General features: G+C 42.8%; 1 protein-coding gene across 1 annotated transcript in view; it reads right to left on the reverse strand.

The window, feature by feature from the left end:
- Positions 1–1,078: 1,078 nt before the first annotated feature.
- Positions 1,079–18,097, reverse strand: part of LOC144500664 (all-trans-retinol 13,14-reductase-like) — a 29,338-nt gene continuing 12,319 nt past the window's right edge. The window contains exons 5-11 of the mRNA XM_078223962.1: positions 13,853–14,050; positions 13,648–13,767; positions 10,989–11,127; positions 8,034–8,143; positions 5,446–5,612; positions 4,714–4,873; positions 1,079–1,877 (exon numbers count right to left, since the gene is read on the reverse strand). Coding sequence (XP_078080088.1) covers positions 1,735–1,877; positions 4,714–4,873; positions 5,446–5,612; positions 8,034–8,143; positions 10,989–11,127; positions 13,648–13,767; positions 13,853–14,050 — 1,037 coding nt within the window. The 3' untranslated portion in view covers positions 1,079–1,734. The remainder of the gene's footprint in view (positions 1,878–4,713; positions 4,874–5,445; positions 5,613–8,033; positions 8,144–10,988; positions 11,128–13,647; positions 13,768–13,852; positions 14,051–18,097) is intronic.

Raw genomic sequence — 18,097 nt, forward strand, 5'->3', positions numbered from 1 at the left:
CAGTATCAAGAACCTGGAGGAGATTACAGAGATGGAGAGGTGAAGGGGGCGAGACAGTGGAAAGATTTGAAACCAAGGATAAGAACTTTAAGTGTTGCTTAACCAGAAGCTAATGCAGTAAGCACAAGGGTAATGGATGAATGGAACTTGTTGCGAGTTAAGACATTGGCAGCATAATTTTAGGTATACTCTCAAGTTTAGGGAGTGGGAGAAGGAACAGGGTTACACTGGGAGTAACAAAGGTACGGATAATGGTTTCAGCAGCTGAGGCCAGGGCAGAGACAACAAAATGGTGGAAATCAGCCTTCCAGATGATGGGGCAATAGGTGGTCAGAAGTTATTCTTGGGGTCAAAAATGATACCAAGGTTCAAACATACATCAGTGCAAAGCTATTCCATTCCACACAATCACAATTTAGACTACCAAAGCAAAATTGTTGCAAATGGAGCTTGAACTGGCAACTGGCAGTGTGAAACAAAATCCCTCGGCAATGCTGTCCATTATATGTAAATAGCAGTTTTGCAGCACATTGACTTGTAAAAATGGAGCCTGACTAAAGATCCAGAGCCCAATTTGAGAGTAGATTGCAGTGGAGCAAAGAGCGTTCTACTCAATTTTGGAGTGCGCCAAACCTTAATAATTAATTTGCGCTGTACCAGATTAGCATGAAAACTACCCTGCACCAAACTGGAACTTGTAGAGTAAAAAAACTCCTGAAAACAGCATAAAGTAGCTTGTTACTTTTGGAAAGTAACTGGTCACATGCCCTTATCCAAATAATTCACCAGGTCTTTATCTGCAATCAAGCTTATTACATGGAAGTTAATTAATGTCTCCAGGATGTTTTTTTACTCTACAAGTTTATTTGGTACTGCTATTTACATATAATTAAACAGCAGTGTAGAGGGATTTTGTTTCACATTGCCAGCTACCAGTTCAGGCAACGGTTTTCCTCCGGTAGTCTAAATTGAGGAAGTGTGGAAGTGAATTCCTAAAGCAAGTTCAAATAACATTACCACAGTTTGTTATTCACTACTTAACATTTCAACAATGAGGAAAATTGAAGGACAGTTTGTTAGGAGTGATATATTTTTGCACCATTTACAATTTGATCCTTATGAACCCTGTGGCACTTAGCAAGGTTGCAAAGAAGATCACATTTTGGATTTCCTCTTCAATCCAGGGCAGTTTTAAGTACTGATAAAAAAACGTTACACTTAAAACTTTTATTTGCTCGTTGTTTCCACTGACCAGGCCGCTTTCAGCATTTCCTGCTTTGGTTTTAATTTTCTGTCGCGTGACCTACCCTCCTCAACTTCGCATGTGGAAGGATTGTTTGGTCCAGTCATGTTGCAACTGTCCACTTAGCATACCATCGTGAAAAAAATATCACAGTTAATTCTTCATTCTCCTAGATTAATTTTCTAATTAACTTATTTGCTTGTGAATCACATTATTAACAAACCTAAGATTGCAAATTTGATTTGAATGCTGAGAGCACAGTGCTGTCAATATATTGGATTACACCATGTACACATTGTTAATAGAACCAGATTCCTGCTGTAAATGTTCAGAATATGTACGGCAGTGAAAAACCATTTTTATAGATTAGCTCTTGTCCACGAGGTAACATTATGGGCCTGCCAACCGGTCTGTCCACCACGTGTCTCTACTGAATTTGGATCTCAATGTAATCACAAAACCATTGAGATTAAAACTTCTGCAGCTCACTGTTAAGCTTGCTTGGCTTTCGCTTTCTTGAGGTTATTCCGCAGGTTCTTCATGTCCATGAACAGGTTGCGTTGAAGAACCGCTGACCCACAAATAAGGCCCCCGAAGGTGGCTCCTATAAACCCGCAGGAAAAGATGTCCTGACCTGAAATGATATGGGGAGAGGCAGAGGAAAGGATTACACAGTGGTATAGACAGGAATGGCCTTTTCCCATTTCTATATTTACACTCTCACTTCTGTTTTCTCACTACATGCAAACAATCTTTGGTATTTAATGAAAGTTTTGCGCTGGGGTAATATGATGGAGCAGCAGGTCAAGCTTTTTACTCTGAGAATCAGTATTTGTAAAAGTTCATTTGCTCACATCTGCTGAAACATTTGGCACTTGGGTTATTTTTGTTTTAACATTCACAGGCTGTGGGCCACATTTGCATCTATTGCCCTTAATTGAGTGGTTTATTGCTGCCGACCTGAAGTCATGTATAGGCCTTTGGGGTGAGGATAGCTAATTTCCTTCCCTAAAGAGCACAGGTGAACCAGTGTTTTTTGTTTCATAACCATCCAACACCAGCCATTAGAGATATGGGCCGGAATGTTCTGGCCGTTCATGCCCCACTGCTGCCGCAAGCGAGGATGGAGAATTTGAAGCTCAGCCGAATCTCCGTTCACTGCAGCGGGACTGGAGAATCCCATCGGCGTGAACAGCTGGAAAATTCCACCTATGTTATTCTGAATTCCATTTTTTGTTTAAATTGAATAACCGCAATACTACAGTTCCCCGTGATTCCAACTAATAGAAGCTTCAGACTGGACTTGAGAATTGCCTCTTAAAGTTGATTTGTAGTGTGAATTCATGGCCTTTTTACTTGGACAAAGATTCCTTACATAATAACAACATATTGCAATTCAAAACAGTTTACATTAACATGATTTTATCTGCATTAAGCATGTGTTAGACTTCACCTCGTTTGCACATTGGTGTAGTCAATAAGGCTTAAGTTATCAAATTGTACTATGCATAAGCTTAGTGATTAAAAAATTGTATTCATTATTGGAATGTCGTTAAGAAAGTCCTTAAGTAAGAAAGCCATAGTACTGTATTGTAGTTTTAAGGAAGAATATGTGTGCCGGAATTTAAATCCAAAGATTTGCGGGTTAGGTTAGGTGGATTGGCCGTGATAAATTGCCCCTTAGTGTCAGGGGGATTAACAGGGTGAATGCATGGGGATAGGGCCTGGGTGGGTGATGCGCGACAATAAGCACGTGGAACCAAGGCTTCGGTATTGAAGGCTTTAATAGAGTAACAATGGAACTACTAACACGAATACACCAGTTCAGACTGAAGGGGTCCTGCCGGAGCAGGGGGTCTTATACCTCGCCACCGGAGGCAGGACCCCACTGGAATGTGCCATGATAACTCTTATAACAGGTAAACACCCTAACCCAACAACATTGTACAACCCCCACAGTAACAACACCCTAGCCCAACAGTAACATAGTAACAACCCCCAGTGGTGAACCAACGATGGTTCACCACAGTGGGATTGTTGTCAGTGCAGGCTCAATGTGCCGAATGGCCTCCTTCTGCACTGTAGGGATTCTATGAATTTACCGGCACGCCCGCCCCAGAATCAGGGCGGGTGAGGCTTGCAGAACGGCATTCTCCATTGGCCTCAGGCAGGATCTTACGAGCCTCGGGTGGGCGAGGCGGTAAAATTCCAGAAGTGGAGTTATAGCTAGGACACCTTCGGGCTCCTGTGAGTCTAGCATTAACAGTAAACAGAAGCTGCAACACTGATTGGTAGAAGAATGATCTAAAGATGGGTCTCTGATGAAAAGGACTGAAATTAAGGTTAGATTGTTGTGGGGAAGTCAGGAACACTCTTTGCATTGGTCAAAAATTGTAAATATTGGGTACAAACTAAAGTTAGATAGTTGGGGGAAGCATGAGCACTTTTCCCATTGGACAAGAATTGCAATTACGTAGTTAGAAACTGCTGGTTGCGTTGACACTGTTGCACATATTTGGGCTGGATGTTGCAAAGTATGCCTGCAAAAAGGATATAATAGGGAAACATCACTAGGGTTTCTGCTCTTGCCAGGGGGTGGTATTTGCCTCATGACACTTGCTGGGGGGGGTATTTGTCAGAAGAGGGGGTTAGTGGTAGAGCACTTGCTCAGAAGTTAGCACCTGTGATTAGCGATTGTCTCTTTTGCCAATAAGGTTACTCCTCAACAAGAATTTTCTTACAATGGGTAAGTACAGAATCCAAATCTCCTCGTGCTTGGCCATTTATCTAGAACTGGCACTGTCGATCCCAACTCCTTGATTGATTTGCAAATGGTACAGTTTCTGAAATTAGGCTTTGAGATAACTGGGCATTGCTTAGCTAAAATGGAGGGTGGAATGAATGCATTAATTATTTGTACCCAAAATATTCCGCAGCGTAATTTCAAGGCCTTAGTGATTTAGCTCACATATTCAATTTAATAACTTAAACTGAATGATAAATTGGGGAAAATTTCAAATCCTGCTAAAATTATATCAAACAAGTTCAATCAATTTCTTTTAATATTTCCATTAAATTACAACTCTTTAGTTTACTACCTTCCTTTTAGAGCTATTGGCTGCATCAAACACTTTTAAACTGCCATATTTTATGATCGGTTGAAATTACTAAATGGCATTAGCATTACTCTCATCTTTATGATTGATGTTATATTTTTTCTTCAAAGACCATTCTTTACTACAATCACTGCCTATTTCCATCCTCCTCACTCCCGTCAGAAGTCCTCCCTTTCCACTTTAGGCCAATTGACTCCGACCACTGGCTCCTCCAGCAGTCAAGCGTCTCAGTGAATTATCCGACAGTTGACAATTTAATGCAAGGGCAAGCAATATTTTCAATTGGAAAAGAAAACTTCTGGCCTCTGTTTTGGTTTCTAAATCATTCTAATTGCTCGACTTTGGATAACGTACCTGTTAAGTAAAGGTTCTTGACTGGTGTTTTCGCTCTAATGGAAGCAATAGCCTCTGGCGCAAAACGGGACACATCATGACTGATACCGTACATTTCCCCACGTGAAGCGCCTATGTAGTGCTGATTTGTAAGAGGAGATCCTACCCTGATGAACTCCATCTGGAGAGCATTCAGACATAACAAGTTAGCCAAGAGAAACTGTAAACAGAAATGATTTTTTTTGTATGATTCACAAGTAATTGTACACTTGCAAGAAGCACTCAAACCAGGGAAATCTCCGACTGGAATGCAGACTCTAACCTACAATATTGGCCGCACGTTGGCACAGTGGTTAGCTCTGCTGCCTCACAGCTGCCAGGGACCCGGGTTCAATTCTGGCCTTGGGTGGACTGTGTGTGTGGAGTTTGCACGTTCTCCCCATGTGGGTTTCCGCCGGGTGCTCTAGTTTCTTCCCACAGTCCAAAGATGTGCAGGTTAAGTGGATTGGCCATGCTAAGTTGCCCCTTAAGTCATTCTCAGATGAGCAGATTAGGTGGATTGGGGGGGGGGGGGGGGGGGGGGTGGGGTGTACCAGGTAGTGCTGCAGTGCTTTCGGATGGTCGCTGCAGACCCAATGGGCTGAATGGCCTCCTTCTGCATTGTACGGATTCTATGGATACAATGTAGCTTTTCATTCTCGCAATATAATAATCAACAAGACTCGACGCAAGATGTTTGAAAGGCAGACATACCCTGTCTTTGAGTTGTGGAAAATACTCAATGATTTGGTCAGTCAAACTTTTGGCGATGCCCATTTTAAAATTTTCATAGTCCTCTCCTCTCTTTTTCACGCGTTCATCCTTCCATTCTTCAAACCACTCAAAGCGTGCGAGTGTCACAATTACCATACTAGATTTCCCTAAATGGTAAGAAGTTAAATGACCATTCCTTCAAATACAAATTTCACAGTCGTAAAACTAATGGGTTCTTTTGAACTGATTGTCATGGTGATAAACTTGTTTATGCTATGTTCTTGAACGTTTTAAGACAGCAGTGTTGTTGCCTTGGGTCCAAAATCTTTCACTGGGTTGGAGAAGTTACCACTGTATGATTTTTCAAAATTGTGTTCATGCTAATTCACTGCTAGAATGTAACATTTGGCATTTATTTTAAAATAGCAAGGAATATGGCTAGAAATTTCTCCAGATTATCCTTTCATTTTCCCTTAAAATTATTAGCTTTATCTGGGATAAATTCCCACGTTTGTTATTCACTCTCTGGAGACCTTGTCCCAGTGGTTATTCTTCTTCTGTAAGCTTCAATATGGCAGCTAATCGTGGTGGCTGCACAACTGAGCCTACCCTGTTCTGAACAAAGTCCTTAAGTACACACTTTCCAACATGGGCTCATAAAGAAAAATGGAAATTAGGAGTAGGCCATTCAGCCTTTTCAGCCTGTTCTGCCGCCCCTCAATATGACCATGGGAGGTGATGGCCTAGTGGTATTATTGCAAGACCTTTAATACAGAAACTCTGGGGACCCGGGTTCAAATCCTGCCATGGCAGATGGTGGAATCTGAATTTAATCTTTAAAAACCTGGAATTAAGAAGCTGCTGATGGCCATGAAACCAATGTTGATTGTTGGAAAAATCCATCTGGTTCACTAATGTCCCTTAGGATAGGAAATCTGCCATCCTTACCTGGTCTGGCCTAGATGCAACTCCAAAGCCACAGCAATGTGGTTGACTCTCAAATGGTCTTGGGTAATTAGGGACAGGCAATAAATGCTGGCCAGCCAGTGACACCCATGTCCCATGAATGAATAAAGAATCTATGAACATAAGAACTAGGAACAGGAGTGCACAATTCAGCCCCTCGAGCCTGCTCCTCCATTAAATACAATCCTGGCTGATCCAATCTCACCCTCAACTTCACTTTCCTGCCCAGTTCTTCATAACCTTTCAACCCATTACTAATTAAAAACCTATCCCCTCCTTAAATTTATTCAATGTCACGGCATCCACCACTCTGGGGTAGTGAATTCCACAGATTCGCCACCTTTTGAGAGAAGTAGTTTCTCCTCATCTCTGTTTTAAATCTGCTACCCCTTATCCTAAAACTATGACCTCTTGTTCCAGATTGCCCCAAAATAAGAAACATCCTCTGTACATTTACCCCATCAATCCCCTTTATCATCATATATACCTCAATTAGATCGCCTTTAATTCTTCTGAACTCTGAAGAATATAGGCCTAAACTGCTCAATCTCTATTCATAAGATGAACCCCTCACCTCTGGAATCAATCTAGTGAACCTCCTCTGAACAGCTTCCAATGCAACTACATCCCCCACACAAATAAAGGGACCAAAACTGTACACAATACTCAAAGTGCGGTCTCACTAATGCCTCATACTGTTACAGCAACACTGCCTTACCTTTATACTCTATTCCTTTAGTCATAAATGGCAAAATTCCATTTGCCTTCCTTGTAACCTGTTGTAGATGCATACTAGCTTTCTGTGATCCATGAAACCCAAAGCCCTCTGAAGTTTCTCAATGCCATACTCCCACTTTCTCTCCAAATCCCTTGACGCCATTAAAAACTAAAAAAAATGATCTACCTCTTTCTTGAATACATTGTGACTTGGCCTCCAAAGCCTTCAATGGCAGAGAATTCCACAGATTTACTACCTTTTGAGTGAAGGAATTTTTCCTCCTCTCAGTCCTAAATGATCTACCCCAGATCTATCCAGGCAGCACAATTGCACAGTGGTTAGCACTGTTGCCTCACAGCGCCAGGGATCTGGCTTGGGTCGCTGTCTGTGTGGAGTCTACACATTCTCCCCATGTCTGTGAGGGTTTCCTCCGGTTCCCTCCCACAGTCCGAAAGGTGTGCTGATTAGGTGAATTGGCCATACTAAATTCTCCCTCAATGTACCCGAACAGGTGCCGGAGTGTGGCGACTAGGGGATTTTCACAGTAATGCCATTGCAATGTTAATTTAAGCCTACTTGTGACCTTAATAAATAGAGTTAAACTATATCCTGAGGCAGTGTCCCCTGGTTCTAGATTCCCTATTTCAGATTGCTATCATGGATAGTAATCAGAGGCAAGACCTGATTGTTGCCTCCCTAGATCAGGGACATCCAGAGGTCAGTTATGGCACTCTTACTGCTTGAGTGAGATTAACTAATTTAGCACAAGAGACCATTGAAGCTAGGATCTTCCGGTCTATTTTGACTCCATTGCTTTAAGTAACTGAGCTTTTGAGGAGATGAAAAAAAAGATTACAGTGAAAAATTGGTTTGAAATTTTAGATACATGTCTGATGCTGTTTACCTGCATATCTGTCATCCCAAGATGGATCCTTAGCTGATGGAAAGGAGACCAACATCATGGGACACCCTTCAGTGACATCCTCTTTGCTGAGTGTGAGGTATTTATTGCATCTTAAATAATTGCAAGACAGTGTTAGAAGCAAAGCAACTAAGATGTATTCAATAAAACTTAGGAGGAGAAGAACTTACACAGAACCTTGTAATTTTATATATAAAAGCAAGAGTTTTGGTATTTCCTTCTTTCCATTTGTCAAATTATCAGGACATTTCAAAGCATATTACCACTCGAGTGCAGCTTCTGGATTCCATAGTACCATAGAATCTCTACAGTGCAGAAGGAGGCCATTCTGCTCATCAAGTCTGCCCCGACTCTCCGAAAGAGCATCTTACTCAGGCCCACCCCATCCCCATAACCCCATGCATTTACCATGATTAATCCACCTAAACTACTCATCTTTGGACTGTGGGTGGAAATCGCAGCACCCAGAGGAAACCCGTGCAGACTCCGCACAGACAATTACCCGAGGCCGGAATTGAAGACGGGTCGCTGGCGCTGTGAGGCAGCAGTGCTAACCACTGTGCCACCGTGTCACCTTGGATTCCTCCAATGGGTTTTTCATAGGGTAGGGATATATGAACAAGAGTAACCCATTCAGCCATCAATTAGATGATGGTTGATCTGCACATCAATTCCATTTACCCATCTTTGCTTTATATCCCTTGATACCTTTACATAAGAAAAATCTAATCAGTCTCAGTCTGGAGAGCTCCAGTTCACCCTGTATATACAGTCTTAAATGTAGGGGTCGGAATTCCATAATCTGGAAGGTGAAGGTCTAAACTGCACTTGTATATTTTCTACGGCTTTTAAATGCCTGATTCCCCACTGCCGACCTCAAAGGAAAGTCACCTCCATATGCTGCCCTTTGCTTCTGGTTTACAGGTTGTGGTGCACTCCACGCAGGGCACAACAAGATAATAGACAGAGATTTAAGAGTTGATTGCAATTTCCATTGGTTTTGAAAATGTTCAAGGTTTTTACTTTCAAACCAAGTATATTTTTTAAAAATCATGAGACTAGAAAACAAGTCTTCAAAAATATTTGTACTATTGTTCTGTGAACTTCAATGTTGATCAGGTGCGGCAGAAAGCAGAACTGACCCAATGATTCACAATGAACCCATTCCTTGCTGCTGCCATAGACCAATTTCACCATCGATTTAACCACCTGGACCTACCCAGAGCAAACCCAGGAGAAAGATTACTGGCGCATTCAAAAAATTGTTACCACTCCTCCACCTCACATATTCTTTGAACACTTTCAACTATTGGCTATAAAAATATTGGAGATAGGAAAAAAAAATTGTCTGATTGGGTTATCGTGATGAATTCTCCAAACCAGAATTGGCAAGTGTAGAGTGGGGAAAAATAAAGAGGTGAGCGAATGAGAGCAGATTTTAGTAAAATCATTAAACAAAAAAGTTTTGATGGATTAGTTGTTGTCATTTATTCCTTAGCGCATTTATAGGTGCAAGAGAATACTGGAACATATAAATGATTTAGAATAGAATCATAGAATCCTACAGTGAAAAGGAGGCCATTCGGCCCATCAAGTCTGCACCCACCACAATCAAACCCAGGTCCTGTCCCCATGCATTTACCCCCAGCTCGTCCCCCTGACACCAAGGGGCAATTTAACACCAGCCCGCACATCTTTGAACTGTGGGAGAAAACCGGAGCACCCGGAGGAAACCCACACAGACACGGGGAGAAAGTGCAAACTCCACACAGAGAGTGACCCAAGCCGGGAATCCAACCCGGGTCCCTGGCGCTGTGAGGCAGCAGTGCTAACCGCTGTGCCACTGTGCTATCAATATACAAGCACTTTTCCTGGGGCTGAGATTTTCCACATGCCGGCCGCGTGATGGAGGTGACCACCATTAGCCAGCGGTGGGATCTTCCAGTTCTGCCAAAGGCAATGGCGTTTTCCATGGCTCATCGGTTGCGCCGCTGGTTAGTGGCAGGCCACCTCCACCGCAGACAATCCCAGTCCCGAGTCTCAAAATTGGAAAGTTAGGTGTTTCTTGCACTGAGGGCAGATCAATTCCACTTCCACATTCAGAACGACAACAAACAAGACGGTATGAATTGAAAATAAAATTTCAGTCAAACCCGCCAAGCAAGTGTGGTGAAATGGAAATAAATTTAGAGAAGTTTTTTTAAAATCATTCATTCAAGGGATGCAGCCATCAACTGGCAGGGCTAACATTTATTGCCTGTCCTTGAATTGCTCCAGTCTGTGTGGTGTAGGTAGACCGACAACATTGCTAGGTAGGCAATTTCGGGAGTTTGACCCAGCAACAGTGAAAGAAAGAGAACACATTTCCAAGTCAGAATAGCGTTTGACTTGGGCGGGGGGGGGGAGTTGCATGTGGTGGTGTTTCCAGTTGCATGCTGCCCTGGTTCTTCTACGTGGAAAAGCCTGTAGACTTGGAAAGTGGAGAAACAAATAAGTAGAAATTATAAATTAAAGGAGCATTAATAGAGTGTGTGTGGAGTTTGCACGTTCTCCCAGTGTCTGCGTGGGTTTCCACTGGGTGCTCCTGTTTCCTCTCACACTCCAAAGATGTGCAGATTAGGTCGAGTGATCATGCTAAATTGTCCCTCAGTGTCAAAGGGGTTAGCAGGGTAAATACAGGAATAGGGCCTGGGTGGGATTGTCAGGGCAGGCTCAATGGGTTTCTTCTGCACAGTAGGGATTCTATCAGAGGAAAGAAACAAAAAATGTTGAAAAAATGTAATTTCAACAACTAGAGATACACCTGACAGCGGGAGACTGTAATGCTTTGGAGTCCTACACGCATTTTGTTTTGCAAAGTTAAATGCGACCAAATAAAGGTGGGTTCACATGCACTGGCCATTATGTCGCCAAGTTTAAAGCACTGATTTGACTTACAGCTCATCAAGGTCATTCTCCCGAAAAAACCAATAATTTGTTGCTTTCAATCCCAACTCTTCCTTGGAACCATCAAGACCAACGAACATGCTGAATCCTCCCACTCCATGCTGCACCATGTTCAGCTGAGACTGGATCACTGTGAGGTCAACAGAATGATCATTAACCATCATAATCCATTTAGAATTGAAGGAGGTATTTGCATGCTCCTGAACATTAGCATCATAAACGAGAATTTCTGGGCTTCTAGAAGCTCAATAATAAAATTTCTAGGATTTTCAGACCTTAGATTACGGCCCGGTGGGATTTTAAGTTTGCAAATTGGGACAGCTGCTTTCCACGCATGCGCAAAGTCCAGCAAGATGACAACAGGCCGCAAAGCTGACATCAACACACCAGTTTCCCATAATATGGTTGGTGAGTTTTTAAAATAAATTATTAATGGACTTGTTAACAACCCAATTGACCCAGTGTATCTTTGTCCCTGACACAATGCAATTGTCTCTGACACAATTGGTGTGTGCCAGAAGCAAGAGTGGGGATCTTTTTTTTTTAACCAGATGAGGTGAAGGGGTGGGGGAGTGGGGCACATTATTTATGGGATGCCCTGTGCGCATCGGGCCACCGACCTCCCAAGATGATATCCCCCTCTAGTGCCATCCTGTCCGGCCTGCAAAGCCCCCCCCACCACGCTCTCAGGATTTCTAATGACTCTGTGCCCAAGAGTCTGGGATCCATTGCGCTCTTCCTCTTGTGCTTGCACTCCCAGCAGCACCCACTACTGAGTACTGGCGCTGGTAGGACTGCTTGGAGGAGTACTGCCAGGATAGGCTGGGTATTATTGCTACAGGGCAGCCTTTTTAAAGCCAGTCTGTCCGTTACTGAGCTGTCTAATCCTCCCCCATCCACCCATCCCCTGTAAAGCCCAGCCTGATAAACTAGCCCCAGTTGGAGCGGCAGTTTGGCAACTTCACTCCCAAAGGGAAAACTTTACTTCCGTCTTGTATGCTGTTGAATGACCTGGCTGGAAGCACATAGTAACTAAAATAATTGATGGGTGTACACATCGAGGTAAAGGCTTTCCGATTCATAATGAAGTTCGGTCTCTCCCATTATTGAACCATTATAATGCACTTACTTTGAAACCTAGTCACTTGAATTGCATATTTCAAAAATAAATACAAGGTTAAAATAATCATAGAATATTAACAACAACAACAACTTATATTTCAATCGCACCTATAATGCAATCAAATATTCCAAGGCTCTTCAGAGGAGCATAAAACAAAGTTGAATAGAAGCAATGTGCAGAGATACGGTGAAATGGCAGAAGACTGGTACCAAGCCATGATGCTCATTTGGGGAGCCAGCGCAGACATGATGGGCCAAATGGCCTCCTTCTGCACCGTATCAGTTCTGTGATTCTGTGAAGTACGACTCCAAGGCACAAAAAAATATATTAGATCAGTCGACCAAAAGCTTGGTCTAAGAGATAGGTTGTTAAGGAGTGCCTTAAAGGAGGAAAGCAAAGTAGGGAGGCTGAGAAGTGTAGGGAGGATATTCTAGAGCTTGGGGTCTAAGCAACCGAAGGCATGGCCAATGGTTCAGCATTTAAACTCGGGGATGCACAAGAGGCTAGAATTAGTGGAGTGCAGATGTCACGGAGGGTTGTGTGGTTGGAGGAGATTACAGAGATATGGAGGGCAGAGACAATAGGGGGATTTAATATAGTGGATGAGAATTTAAAATCAAGATATTGCTAACATAGGTCAGCAAGGACAAGTTTGATAAGCAAATGGGGCTTACTGTGAATTTAGACACCAACAACAGATAGGGCCAAAAATCAAGCAGCAATCAAATTAATCTTCTGATAGCTTTCAGCACAGCGGTTAGCATTGCTGCCTCATAGCGCAAGGGACCCGGGTTCAATTCTAGCCTTGGATGACTGTGTGGAGTCTACACTTTCTCCCCGTGTCTGCGTAGGTTTCCTCAGGGTGCTCCGGTTTCCCCCCATAGTCTAAAGATATGCAGGTTAGGTGGATTGGCCATGCTAAATTTCCCCTTTAGTATCCAAAGATCATAGAAATCATGGAAACCCTACAGTGCAGAAGGAGGCCATTCAGCCCATCGAGTCTGCACCGACCACAATCCCACCCAGGCCCTATCCCCGTCACCCCACATATTTACATCGCTAATCCCTCTAACCTATGCATCTCGGGACACTAAGTGGCAATTTAGCTTGGCCAATCAACCTAACCCACACATCTTTGGAGTGTGGGAGGTTAGGTTATGTAATGTGTAGGTTAGGGGGATTAGCGAGGTAAATACGTGGGGTTATGGGAAAAGGGTGGGATCTTCTGTCGAAATGTCAGTGCATACTCGATGGGCCGAATGGCCTCCTTCTGCACTGTAGAGATTCTATGATATGCCAGTTCACTAACTGCACATGTATATTCCTCTTCCATTTAAACAGCTATTCCTGACCCATGAATGAAAGCAACAGGAAAATATGTAACAGTGAATTTGTGTACCAAAAAGGAGAATTCATCGCTTAAACAACTGATTGTGAGGTAGGCAACCACAAGTTACACACTTTACACTGTTTAATGTGGTGGTGCTCTTTATATTCTGTAGAAATAAAGTTCCAATATTCACACACCTGGTTTACTTTGCAGTTCACGAGGTAACAATTTTTTGTAAGTATTAAATATTCCAGCGTCAGATATCACAACAGGAGCAAACAGGTTTATTTCTCCCTCACCTTTCTTCACAGTCACACCTAGTGAAAAAGTGGAAAAACCCTAAGTAGCAACAATTAAAGTAAACACACTTTTACTGTCACCCAATGCTTAAATCACACTTACCACATGCCTGACCATCTTGATTTATTAATATTTGTTGGACAGGTGCCCGCATAAGAACATCACCACCACTTTTTGTAATAATTGGAATTATGTGAAAGGCGATCTCACTAGCCCCACCCTTTGGGTACCAGGCACCATTCTGGTAGTGCTGGGTAGTGAAGGCATGCATCATAAAGCTGGCATCTTTAGGCAGGACTCCTGGAGAGAGAAAACAAGACTTCAGTACAAATGGAGGATAATCAACTGACTTATTAAATTCCAATTCCACACAAGGTGGCTGTAACTAAAAATACAAACTACTGACTCAATTGCAAATCTATGTATTGCCAAAGTTTTTAAACCACCTGTTGGGGACCATTTTGGGCAATTAGAAAAGGGACACTTATAAACTACAAATGAGGTCCCAACATCAACACAACACTAAGCACCGACAGAATGAATAAATGCAGAAGTCACGTTCAGTTATTAACAGCGAGAGAAGGATGTCAAAAGTGATCCGAGTTACATGAGTGCAACTTTCATGAATCTATCTTAATAAATTAATTACCTGGAGATGTTTCTATACCGATTCAGTTTTTGGAAATTGAAGCAGGAGGAGGCCATTCAGCCCTTCGAGCCTGCTCCATCATTCATTTTGATCATGGCCCATCATCAAAAAATCAATATCCAGAATCTGCCTTCCCCCCATTTCCCTTGATCACTTTAGCCCCCAAGAGTTGTGTCTAATTTCTTCTTGAGATCACACAATGTTTTATCACATTGAATCAGAAATTAAACAAAATTTAGTTGCGGTTACAAAGCTAATGACTGAGACTAACTCAGGTGAACTATAAATTCCCAGTGAATTCAGATTGAGCTTTCACTTATGCTGTGTATATAGGGAATCAACCAATAGTGAAGTTTGAACTGGCAGAGAGGAATTAATTTATTATGAAATGATCAAACTAAATTGCATTGAAAGTCTATTCATAAATACTAAAATTTGTGGAAGAGGATTCTAACAGTATGGACAGGATTACGTATTCATATCACCAACATAGGGGAATAAGAAATAGGAGCAGGCGGAGGACATTTGGTCCCTTGAGCCTGTTCTGTCATTGAGTAAGATTATGGCTGATCTCTTACCACACTAAAGCTTCCAACACTATCACCACATCCATTAATTATGGAACGTTTTTGTCAGGAATCCAAGTAGGGAGCAACAAATCCTGGCAATATGTACATGTTGAGTTGAGAATTAAACTACAAGCAGCATTGAGACCTGGACTAGTCCAAATTTCTTATACGTTTTGCAGTTGTAGTCCTTGAGTAACACAGCAGCTAGTCAGGGCCAGATTTTCACTATTGAGGCAAGTGGGTTGAGTTGGGAGATTTCTAGCCGGGCTGACTCACTGTTGAGGGATCCTGTGTATGGTTTGCTTCAGTCTATGCAAAGACTTCATTTCAAGATATTTCTGCCTATGTAACTAACTCTGCTAAGCTTAAAAAATTAACTTGACTACATTTTAAAACTCAGAAGGCATGCTGGGTTAGCTAGAAGTTGACTGCATTTTTGTAGGGTACAATGCAAGCAAAACAGGATTTTCATCAGCCAAACAAAGCTGTTCATAAACAACATCCGCAAGGCCTGTGTCTCCAAGTTAGAGACAGCGGCCAGAATTTTACTGGCACGCCCACCCGAGGCTCGTAAGATCGCACCCGAGGCCAACAGAGAAACTGGGGCGGGTGTGGGGTAAAAATCAGGGCCAGCATGTGCAAAACCATTTCAATAACAAAGATAAAGAATGACATATATTGTAGTTTCAGCTCTGTGTTTGCAGTTCAGTTCAGCTTTGTTTTAGGGTTCTGTTTTGATCAGTACAGGACAGGCAGAAGAAGCCAGTCTCTAACTCTCTCTCCAGTTTTTCTCTTTCCTTTTCGCTTTTGTAATGATTTAATTTTAAGTTCCGTTCAATAAAAGAAATTAATTTAAACGCCGTGGCAAAGCCGTCTTCGTCCATTCAAAGAAATGAATGGACCCAGCACTCACTTTGGTTTAAAGGATCCCGTTAGATCTGATTTTTGTCCAGGGAGTCAAGGATGGGGTGGGGCCAGACTCATTGGAGCCTGGAAGCAAATACTTTGCAGCCAAGAGGGTGAGTGAAGGATGAAGAGAGCTGGTTAGAAGGTCCTCCTTAGCTCTCTGGGACTTTGTCCCTGCTGTTATACACTTATTGACCCTCTAGCCCTCACCCACTTCCCGTGGCTAACTGCACCCCTGATGCTACTTCCATGCCAACTCATTAACTCCATGCAATCCACATGCCCCCTCGTATCCCAATGCCACCTCCATGCAAACCCATACCCTCCCACGCAAACCCCATGCCAACATGCCCCATGTCACCTCCATATCCACACACTCAGTAACCACCTGGGGCAGAGCTTAGGGGCCATGTGAAGATACAAAAAATAAACATCTAATGATGTAATACAGTTCTTATTCATAAACACTTGACAGGTGAAATAAAATCCCATTCAAGAAGTCCATTCAAAACTTTTAAAGCCCCTCAAGTAGTTATTCTCTTATAAAAGCAAATTTCTAGTCATTAGCCACATAAAAAACAGATAATACTTTAATAACTTTATTAAACTGTCAATGAAACTATGAATTCAGAAGCCCCGATGAAATAATTGTAGCTTCTGAAACACAGCCAAGTATTCATAACCACATAATAATACTCCTTGGGGAAATGTCAGTAAGGGCCTCTATCGAAAGTGCACAACCAGGTAGCATTTTTTTAAACTAACTCCAGATGGCCTGTCGACCAAAGCCATCCAGCATAGGGATTTTTAAACTCAGCTTAAGCCTGACAGCTTTAAACTCAGCTGTGTATAACAATTATCACTTGTTGCCAAGCACTCATCTTTTGATTTCACATGGAGGATTGAACATGTCTGACAGCTTAAGCCTGTTTGTTTTATGTTTAAAGAGCAGGGAATTTAAAAACTTCAGATCGTGACATTTAAACCAACTTTCTCTGCCCTTCAGAAGTGTTTACATCTACTTCATTAATTTGTGACTCCACACTCAGGGTTGAGGCCATTGCAACAATCAAAATGGGGTCTGTTTGAACTCAGCACTAAGTTCCAATGGCCTGGCTGAGTTTGGCTTCCCCACTCTGTGAATCTCATCCTGCCGTCTATCCCCATTGGCAAGAATTGGATCCGCTGCAAATGGGGCAGGACCTCTGCATCAAAGTCCTGTGTGTCATTTTTGAAGGTCTGTAGATCTTTCCCAACCTCGTGAAAATCCAGGCCTAAATGTCAGTTCCCGATGGATATGTCAAGGGAGGCCTACTGTTAAAAAATACTTATTTCGTGGCAGCCCTCTCCTTGTAGTAGGAGAAGCCTTTGTTTTTGCCCCAACTTTCGCTGGGTTTCCAATGGTCAGTTCTTCAGAAGAAGCTAGTCTATTTGTCCGCTAAATCTGCTAATCCTGTCAACTTTGTTTTTTTTTCCATAAATGGCAAAGTTTCAAAAGTGGCCAGCAGCCCTTCAGTAGCTGCTGGAGCCAGCTCTAGACCCCTCCCCCACCATGGTTCCAGCACTAAGAACACTGCATCACACACAAGGTGAGCACAGGTTCATTCAGTGCATTTAGAGCAATGATATCAACGATGGGGGAATGGGAGGTGCGGCATCACCACATAGCCCTGAGTAAAGGTATAGGTGTTGCACAGCTATCAATCAGATCAAGCACAGACCCAGAGGTATTATGCAGCAAGGACGTGGAAGCTTTGGAGAGAGTGCAAAGAAGATGCTCCCTGGTCTCAAGGGCGTTGGCTATGAGGAGAGGTTGAATAATCTAGCATTATTTTCACTGGAAAGAGGGAGACCTGATAAAGATCTCCAAAATTATGAGAGGCGTCAACAAGGTGGATAGTCAGAGGCTTTTACCCAGGGTGGAAGTGTCAATTATAAGGGGGCACAGGCTCAAGGTGAGGGGGGGGGGGGGGGGAGTTGAAGGGAGATGTGCAGGGGAGGTTTTTCACGCAGAGAGTGGTGGGTTCCTGGAATGTGCTGCCAGAGGAGATGGTGGAAGCAGACACTTCAGCAACATTTAAGAGGCATCTGGATGGGTACATGAATATGGAGGGAATAGAGGGATACAGGCCGAGTAAGGGCAGAAGGTTTTTTTTAAAAAAAAGTTTAGTTAGGGCATCATGATCGGCACGGTCTTGGAGGGCTGAAGGGTCTGTTCCTGTG

The sequence above is a fragment of the Mustelus asterias genome, chromosome 11 (genome assembly GCF_964213995.1).
Source record: "Mustelus asterias chromosome 11, sMusAst1.hap1.1, whole genome shotgun sequence".
NCBI classification, from domain to species: domain Eukaryota; kingdom Metazoa; phylum Chordata; class Chondrichthyes; order Carcharhiniformes; family Triakidae; genus Mustelus; species Mustelus asterias.